This window comes from Prosopis cineraria, unplaced genomic scaffold (genome assembly GCF_029017545.1).
Source record: "Prosopis cineraria cultivar Desert tree isolate PC_DT_omini unplaced genomic scaffold, ASM2901754v1 PC12, whole genome shotgun sequence".
Classification (NCBI taxonomy): domain Eukaryota; kingdom Viridiplantae; phylum Streptophyta; class Magnoliopsida; order Fabales; family Fabaceae; genus Prosopis; species Prosopis cineraria.
Window position 1 is genome coordinate 39,491,634 of NW_026555343.1, and position 9,704 is coordinate 39,501,337.

Below are 9,704 nucleotides of genomic sequence, written 5' to 3' on the forward strand. Positions count from 1 at the left end.
ATATAAAATTTAATTTTGGGGGATAACTAAGCTTACCACGAAAGTTATAGAAAAATATTTTATAAAATTTTGAAATATCTAATCTAACTTAAAAATGAGTATAAATAAAGCTGGTGATGGATAAGTTTTCCTCTTATTCATAGAGATGATAACCATTGGTGTTTAATTCGAGCCATCTATAAACAACCAAAAACTACTGCTGTGGAGGTTATAGCTGGCTTCATCAAATAACCCCTTCTAAATTTGATATTTTCATATCTTGCAATTTTGCCTTCCAAGTTCATAATTTTTTTATTAAATTTACAACTCTTTTTTTTTAATTTTAACATTGGGAACAAATTGTATTATATAAAAGTACTAGTTTTAAAAATCAGTGAGTTTGATATCAATTTCACTATATTTTTATCCAATTTTTTTAAACACGTGGAAATAATTTTTATTTAATTTGATATCATGAAAAAATACATGTATATGTCACACTTTCATTGACAAAAGTAACATAATTTAATGTACATTTGTAGAATTTACAAAAAAATAATTATTAACATCTTTGTCTGACATAAAATTCAAATATTTTCCACGATTTAACCTTGAACCAAGACCAATATTGTGAGTCTCCCAATATAATGGTTTAGCATCTTTTGTAAGCATGCTGTAATTTTTTTTCTTTCGAGAAAAAAAAAAAAAAAAAGAAGCCACGTGATGCGTCTCCCGATAACGATAATGGAAAAACAAAGAAAAAAATACTTTAGCTTTTTTGAGGAACAAGGAAGGAATTAATTAACAACTTGTGTGTTACGAATGTTACAAAAAGACCCGGCTGCTTTATTGCTGTTATTTGCCGATGCTATTTGCATGACCGTCCAAATATAGTAAAGATACGGCAACAAGAAGAAAACTCATGCTATGAGATGTGCCGTTTTCTAAATTGCACAATATTATTATACTTTATTATTGAATATTTGATAATTCATATTTTTATTTTTATGGTTAATAATTATTTTTAAATAATTGATAGTTAAATAGATTATTTTAAATTTGTATTCTATGTCTTTTAAAATTAAATTAAAATAATTTTGAAATTAAAGAAAAATTATGTTGCAAAACCTTCAGACCGCCGAGATCAAAATAGCAGCACAAGGAGCCAGATGTGGATTCTATGAGTGAGTGTCACATTCAATTGTAGGAATTTTATCAAGGCTTGAAAATTTATGCCTTAACCAGAAATAAATGAAACATGACAGTTATATGTGGGTGCATTTCAACCATTTCTCTACAATTTTATAAACGGTTGGATTAAAATATAACGCAACACTGAAAAGTAAAGCTGTCGTTCAATTAATTAAATTGACAATTTCTGCTGTGCCACGTGGGACTCTCACAGAATCAAGATCCCAAGTACCAGCTTCCGTGACAAAAAGGAGACGTTCTATAAATAGTTAACAAGCAAACGCACGCATATCCATCAACAACACAAGAGAGACGACGTACAGAAGTCGTGAAAATGGAGAGAGGTCATAATGAAGAAGAAGAGAGAATGAGAGATCTCTACGATGCATCCCGCAAAGGGTGTGTTTCAGATTTGAACACACTACTCCAGCAAGATCCATTGATGTTGCACAGAGTGAGCTCATGCCCAACCCTCAATGAAACACCCTTACACATATCAGCTTTACTTGGCCACCTTGAATTCACCAAAACCCTTCTCCATCACTGTCCCAAACTCGCCCTTGAGTTGGACTCCTTACGAAGAACACCTCTCCACTTGGCTTCTGCAGAAGGACACGTGGACATTGTGAAAGAACTCTTGCGAGATTCTGCTGATCATGCATGCCTGGTTGGCGACCAAGAACACAGAATCCCTTTGCACTATGCAGTTATAAGAGGCAGAAAAGACGTTGTGTTGGAGCTGGTTAGAAGAAAGCCAGAGTCTCTGAGGTTCCACGATGACAGGGGCAGAAATGTTTTCCACTTGTGCGTGATGCACAATCAGTTGGACATCCTGAAAGCTTTGGTGGCTTTGGATACTCATGACACTAACAAGCTTCTCACTGAAGGAGACTTGGATGGCAAAAACACCGTTCTACATTTGGCCATCATGTTAAAACAAGTTGAGGTACTTTTTACTATTTTTTTTAATAAATATGAGGGAAAAAAAAAACTCCTTTGCCATTCCTGCACTATGTGTACGTCATATAAAGGAGGTAAGATTTGGTAGACTCGAAGAAAGTCCAGTACTTGTCCAATGATTTGATACTTGCTTTTTCAGGATAAAAATATTAAATTGATTTATAAATCGGTTCTGTCATATACGTGTGTGTCACAAGCATGAGATAATATAAACATGTCTACTTGTTTATTGTTTACAGACTGTGAGTTGCCTGATTTCAATTCCGAAAGTAAGATCAGAAGCAACGGAGTTGAAGAACAACGTGGGTCATAGTGCGGCTGACATTGTTGAGCAAATCCCACGGGACTGCAAGAGCCTTGAAATTCAAGCGATACTGATGGAGTGGGGCATCAAATTTGGGAAAAAGATCAGTGTTGGTGCTAGAGAAGAAGAGGACAGATCTGGGAATTCAAAGTGGTGGTCGATGAGAAATGTTGTCGCATGGATGAAACAGTGGATCCATGGTGATGGTGAATGGGTACAACAGATGAGAGCGAATCTAAGTCTGGTACCAACCATAGTCGCAACCATAACGTTTCAAGCTGCAATAAATCCTCCAGGAGGCGTGGTTCAACAAAATATAAGATCACCAGATCTCGGCAACAACAGCGACACTTCATTTAAAACACTCAAAGAAGGACCACTGGGCTGCTCGCCGTACAGAACTAGCAATGGCTATAATGATGAAATATGTCCCGGGCAAGCCCTACTTGCTTATAAGTATCCAATATCATTTGGAAAATTCATGATTTACAATGACATCGCTTTTGTTTCGTCTCTGGTTGTTGCCTTCTTGCTTCTGAGTGGAATCCCTCTGAAAAGTAAGTCTATGATGTGGGCGCTCATTTTAGGCATGATTTCAAATCTCACATTCCTATTAAATGCCTATTTTATCAGCCTCTATCTTATCAGCCCATATGTCACTGACGACGACAAAATCGTAACCAAAACCTCTTGGATCATTAATGGATGCCTTGGCTTTATTGCTCTGTGCATCGTGGTGACGCGGGTCACAGCTAAGATTTCTAAGAAACGCAACACAAGGGGCTCATCAGCAACAGGGATGGAAACGTCTCAATCAGTTACTACTGCATGTTAGGGTTATATGTATGTAATTCAACTACAACTTTTCAGGTTTGATTGTACTGCTAATTTTCTGGATGTATTGCTCTTGGATATCTAATGGCTGGCGTGTGGTTTATATGTTTCTCATCCCCGCTTAACTGGCCTAGCCATCTCATTCTTATTAAGTTGTTCGTATTTTATACCTTGAAATATACTTCTAAGTTTCCAGGGTCATCCTACTTGCTTAACTAATAGGGAGAATCATATCCAAATACCTGACAAAAAACTTAGTCCTGGACTAGAACCAATCAATATGGTATAAGTTGATGTTAAAATGAAAAAAATTGACTTTTTTTTTTTGAACGAGACTTGTTATTAATGTTTGTCTGTAAAAAATTTTTTTGTCAAGTACATGAATGTGATTCTTTCTAATTAATATGAAGAATATACCTCTTATATTCATTGATAATATAGAGAATAGATTTAATTTTTAACAATATAATACATTCGATAATATATATGTTGTATATGTATAGTAACTCTGAGACCACGTTCGAATGACAATAAATATATTATATTTATGTCCACGTATAGATTGATAGCAACTAGCAATGTATAATTCTCCCGTGTGAACTTGTGATGTAAAGAATATTTTTGTAGTCCATACTAAAAAAAAAGAACATTTTTGTAATGATTAACATGTTGAATTAAATGTGAAACTCTATAATGACCACTACCTTAAAAAGTAGATGCTTTCGGTATTTATTTGAGCGGAATGTAACTTCGATTTATTATTTTATGAGTGAAAAAAAAATTAAAAGAATCAACGGTAAAATATTACTTTTTAATGGTTATTACGATATGCGCGCGCGCGCACAGTAAACTGATTAAAGAACAGCTAAAAGATCTAATATCTTAATTTAAAATTTTAAAACTCAAGTTTATAAATTTTTTTATTATATATTAATTATCAATTTAATTTTATTTAATATGGAAAACTTTCAAACACTTCACGTAGAGGCTATTACAAAAACAGAGAATAAAGAGAATACGAAAAAGGTGAAAGCCTTATTTGGCCATTATCATCAAGTCATGTGCTTTACCTTTCGCTAAAAACGGAAACACCGGGCCCTTCAGGTCAGGACCTTTAGATTGCGTGTGATCATTTTCTTGGCTTAATTATTGAAAATGCTTTTGGCAAATTACTTTTATTGCATTTCCTGTAAGTTGTAGCTTCACTTTAGAGTGAGTTGTGTTAGTTCTTGCTTCTTCATAGCCATTTTTGCCCAGGCATGCTCTTAGAATGATGTAATAAATTTGCTTTTACTATGTAACCAATAAAATTTGCTTTTATTATTTTTGTCCATGCTCCTTTTGTTACAATATGTTTCTAATCTTTAAGATTAAATTCGATTATAACATGTCGACTTAGAGATCAATTTTGAATGGGAATTAAGGACACTCACACATATTGTGACTGATGTTTATTTTTTTACTCCTCTAATACCATTTATAAGTTCCTTCCAACATATTTTATTTAAATAAAAAAATTAAATTTTAAAACTCATTAAATTTACTTTAAAATTTAATCAGTTATCAACCTTTTCATTATTAAATATACATATTTTAATAATATATTTTCTTTTTTCAATATTAAATGGAGACCAAAAGGTATGTGTTAAGGGAGAAATTTATGTTGAAAATTTAATAAGGTGGCTTATAAATAGGATAGGAAAAAAATTTTCCTTTTCTATCCCATAGATAGAATTAGAGGACGTATTAAATGCCTACAATATATACTAAATTCTAAGCATAGAAGTTTAAAGTGAATATTGGGACAATCCTTTCATTTATGCCGATAATTATTCGTATCTTTTTATATTTCTTACAATTTCATCAATTTTATAAATACTTTATTTTTTTCAAGACTCTTTTCCCACTCTATTTTTGATTAATTTCTTGATAATTTTCTTATTAAATAAACAAGACTAGAAGCAAGCATCATGTCATTGGCATGTGAAAATAAGTTATAGGGTGAGTTAAGCTTTGGCTAAATGGCTTAAGCTTATGTGGCAAGTCAAATGCATGAATCTAATTTGAAGTTTGTATAAGACTTTTTTTGATTGCTTAGGCCTAAAAGGCTAGTTTGACCTAAAAGTCTATTTAAAAACCTGTTTAAAAATAAGTATTTTAAAATTAATTTTAAATATCTAAAATATACTTCAAGACTATTAAAGTTTGTACTTATATAACATGATTTATCAATTTCAATATATAATAATTAAGATGACTTGCCAACTAAAGTAACAACATTAAATTAATATATAAATTCAATCTGATTGAAAACATAACTAAAAATAAAAAATAAATATATTAATTAAAAATAAATAGTGAAGCTAATATGTATGTAATATATTACATAATAATATATATGTAAATGAGTCAGTTTGTAAAGCTTGTAAGCTATAGATCTTGCAAAAATAGTCTGACTTTTTTAACTAAACAAGGTTAATCAAATGCATGAATGTCACTTAGGCCTATTTAATAAATAAGTTAAGTTGGATTTGAAATAAATCATATCACAAACTTTTAATAGGAGCCCAGCCTATTTTCATTCTTAACAGTGACGCATGTAAGTGAGTGGCAGGGGGCACATGTCTCCTTTAACTTGGAGAACATTACATACTAGGCTTTCATCTCCTCCTTTTTATATTTTATGTGCACCTCTCATTTTTAATATTTTAAACTCTAGACCTATTTGAATTTCAAGCTCGATAGATATAAATAAGCCCAGTACAAATGAGCCCAAACTATTTATTTATTCCATAACACTTTCTACACGTGACCAACTTTGTTGTTCGATTGCTAGTGTGCCTACCATAGGTAAATGGAGTTTGATTGGGTTGAATAATGGCCATATATAATTGCTTGTATGATCTCAGTCTATCTGTTTGTGTTCTTCCACATACTTCAACTAGGTAGGGTTTCCATGGGGTAATACCAACTTTTCATGTATGGTTTGTTCCTAATAAGACAAGTATATTAAACAAAGTCCCAAACCAGGTCAAGATAATTACGATCGTTAAATATGTCTATTTTAACTTCCCTTTCGTGTTTATGAATGACAGCTTTCGTAAATATTTAGATGGTATTCACATTTATACATATATTACAAAACTGAATAAATATACTTTCGGTGCATCGGATCGGAGTAGTAGGCTAGTAATGTCCCGTAATTTGCAATGAACATTGTTCCATTATAAACGATCAAATTCGTAGTACTTATCGCATTCTTTTACTATTTATGAAATAGGAATTAAATTAAATCAGAATTATTCACAAAATTATATTGTAAGGAATTACTCGTTCAGTGTTTTTTTTTTTAATTTCTTGATAATCTTTTCAACGAAACTAAATAAATTCAGCGGCAAAACAACATTGATACAGAATAGTCTATATATAGTAGCATTGGGAACGTCAAAATTATTTTCAGACATATGTCACCCTTTCTTTTTTCCCCTCCTTAAAAAACACAATTTACAAGTGGCATGTGACATATAATGCCTGAATTCGCGAGGAGATGTAGCATATGAACACAAACTTTGATGAGAATATTCATAGTTTCCAGAAAGCTATGAAGGTCAAGAGTAGCAATCCTTCATTTTACTGTCACTCTTGGCTGCCACGGTTCTCTAGTTTTGCTCCGACGATTGCTTTCTACTTCATTTCACTGTACCCCGGTTCTGCTGTTCCTGCGTCCGCCAATAAATCAAAGGACGTCCCATGTCCATTTAATTTTCTTTTCTTTTTAACGGAATTACTTCTTGTTGTTATTTTAAGTAAGAGGAACGGAGATGACGATACGCGTACGACAACATACAAGGAACACTTCCTCACAGTAGTCTTTCGTGAAGAGAGATGACGTGACAGTATACTCTGTCTCTGTATCCTCTTGCTCAATTCATTTTTCCATATTCAATATCATCTCCATTTTAATTATTTATTTAATTTAATATAGTAATGTAAGATTACTAATTATGTGATTAAAATAAACATGTTATTCATTATCATCACTTAAATACTTTTAAAAATGAGATCTTAAAGTTTCTTTATAGTAATTACTAAATGAATGGGAAAATGAAGCTTTCAGAGTATATGGATTCCTTTCCCTTTCCTTATATTATATTGTCCTGAGAAACATTGAAGCTCTGCCCAGGACTCTCGCAAACTTACTTAGACAGGTAACGATATTTTCTTAACCATCTCTGAATTTTATGATTCAATCTGTTGTTGTTGTTGTAAAATAAACATTCTGATTCATAATTTAAATTGCATTTCAACAAATTTGAACCAAACTTCCTGACTCAACCCAATGGAAATAGGGAAAAAATAAATTTAAAGGGTTTTCAATGAAAGCTTGGCGTGTATTTGTGATGGTTTTTGTAAAAATCTGTGTTTATATATATGCCATATTTTCATTAAAAATGTCGTATGATAAACACTTGAATAGAAACGAAAGTGAAATTAAAGAGCAGTTATTGTCATCAACAAATTAAAGTAAGGCCTGATATTTGTTGTCACCTTTTGTTTCGTTAATCATTTTCAATTTGTTGACCTTTTTCAGTGGATGGAGCTTGTTCAGAATTCAATGTGATGAGAGTGCTTGAAGACTTGGCAAGAACACAGGCTTTTCAGATGTGAAAAAATGCTCAGATGCATGTGATTTGTGAAATTTTGTTTACTGTAAATGTAAAAGGAAAATTTTAAAAGATAAATGACAGGGGTTGAACAAATATGGGAAGAAGCATTGTTTTTCCTTGCTATTCAACATCGTGACGATTTCAATGTCCAAGTTCTATTATTTTTATTATTTGATTTAGCAAAATTTTGGTAATTAACTAATTGTGTATACTATAATACGCTACTGACAATATATCTTGATACATTTGATTAGAAATAATCGACTTTTCTTATGTTTATGGTTGGTGAAGTATAATATATGTCTATTATTGTGCATATATAGTTCTTTAATTGAGGAAAAAAAATTTATATTCATATATTTCAAGCAACTGTTGTCCACACACTTGAAACGATAACAAGTGTCTATTTGTATTAATAAATATGATTTCAAGTGTGTGTGTGTGTGTGTGTATTAAGAAAGGTAATCTGAAAATGTCCCAAATGATATATTATTATGATTATGCATAGGTGAATGTTGAACTTAAAAAGGCTTAAGTAACTGTTATATTTTATGTATGACTATTAAACAATCTTATTTAAAAATAACTGTTGGTTTAATCTTATTGCATATATTTGTTAAATATTATATATATGAACAAAAGTATTTAAATGTTGATTATTATTATACTTGAAGCAAGAGAAAATAAATGTCAATTATAATCTTTTGTTGAGAAGTTCTTGAGTGACAAGCTAACTTACACCTTCTGATGTTCAGGATAAAGGCATTAATCCGTTCAGAGAAGTCACGTGATGCTCAGTATGTTCCTAGTGATGCGAAAGATTAAACTATTGGCCTCTAGAAAAGATGTGAACTTAGGATAGCAAAACAATAACATGTTTACTTGTTGAAAAAGAATGGGATGAAATTTATTTTAAAAAAAATAACAAAACAAGAATAGCAAAACAAGCACATAGTCATGAGTGACACGAGTTCTTTAATTTATATAAGGTTGGGAGTTATAATTCCTAAGGTTTGTGGTAGGTGTAATAATTCCTGAGTTTTTACATATTTATCATGAGGAATTAGATAATGTAGTTCTTCTTTGTTAATTTTTTTAATCCATTCCATTCTTTTTGTTTTTCACAGGACTCTAAAAGTTATGAGAACTGTGCTTGGAGCTCATAACTGCAAGTGAGCTGGGGATTTTAGAATTGGCAACACGATAAACATGAAGAAGGTAGATTCGATATTCTTTTACTCCTTGTGTGTGTGTGGGGGGGGGGTTTATAAAAGTAACAACTGTTTGAGAAACAATTGTTACCTTTTCTTACTTCTAATTAAAAAAGAAACTCAAGTATATATAAGTGAAAGGAAGACTCGACCCAACAAGTGTACACCGAGTTGTTGTGGTTGATGACTCAAGTACGCAGTTTATATATTATTGCATTAGGTAGGTCCGGAATATTACGCGAAACCTGAAAATTTAATATTTATAATTAATGATTAGAAAAACAAACAATTTTTTTACTTTTAGTCCTTATCAACTTGGGTAAAAGTCTCTGTAGTTTTTTAATTTAATTAAATTAGTCCCTAGAATTATTATCACCAAATATTATCGTCACTGCCTATCACCCACAAATCATCTTTAAAGGCCTTGAACAAAATTGAATGTAATTAGAAGGAGTTGTAATTACCGGGATCCCTAAGAAACTAGTGACTTGTATATTTAAATTGAATTATTTTTATTATAAAAATAAATGAAAATTTTTCAAACACAAAATATGCTTC

General features: G+C 31.6%; 1 protein-coding gene across 1 annotated transcript; it reads left to right on the top strand.

The window, feature by feature from the left end:
* Nucleotides 1-1,472: 1,472 nt before the first annotated feature.
* Nucleotides 1,473-3,469, top strand: LOC129288976 (protein ACCELERATED CELL DEATH 6-like). The gene is made up of 2 exons (XM_054925805.1): nt 1,473-2,116; nt 2,370-3,469. The coding sequence occupies exons 1-2, from the start codon at nt 1,505-1,507 to the stop codon at nt 3,267-3,269; spliced, it is 1,512 nt and encodes a 503-aa protein (XP_054781780.1). The 5' UTR covers nt 1,473-1,504; the 3' UTR covers nt 3,270-3,469.
* Nucleotides 3,470-9,704: the final 6,235 nt, after the last annotated feature.

What these genes read in the sequence shown, in the direction of transcription:
- LOC129288976 (XM_054925805.1), top strand. Translation starts at nt 1,505, where the DNA reads ATGGAGAGAGGTCATAATGAAGAAGAAGAGAGAATGAGAGATCTCTAC. An exon ending in TCATGTTAAAACAAGTTGAG is followed by an intron (nt 2,117 to 2,369) that starts GTACTTTTTACT and finishes TATTGTTTACAG; the next exon opens with ACTGTGAGTTGCCTGATTTC.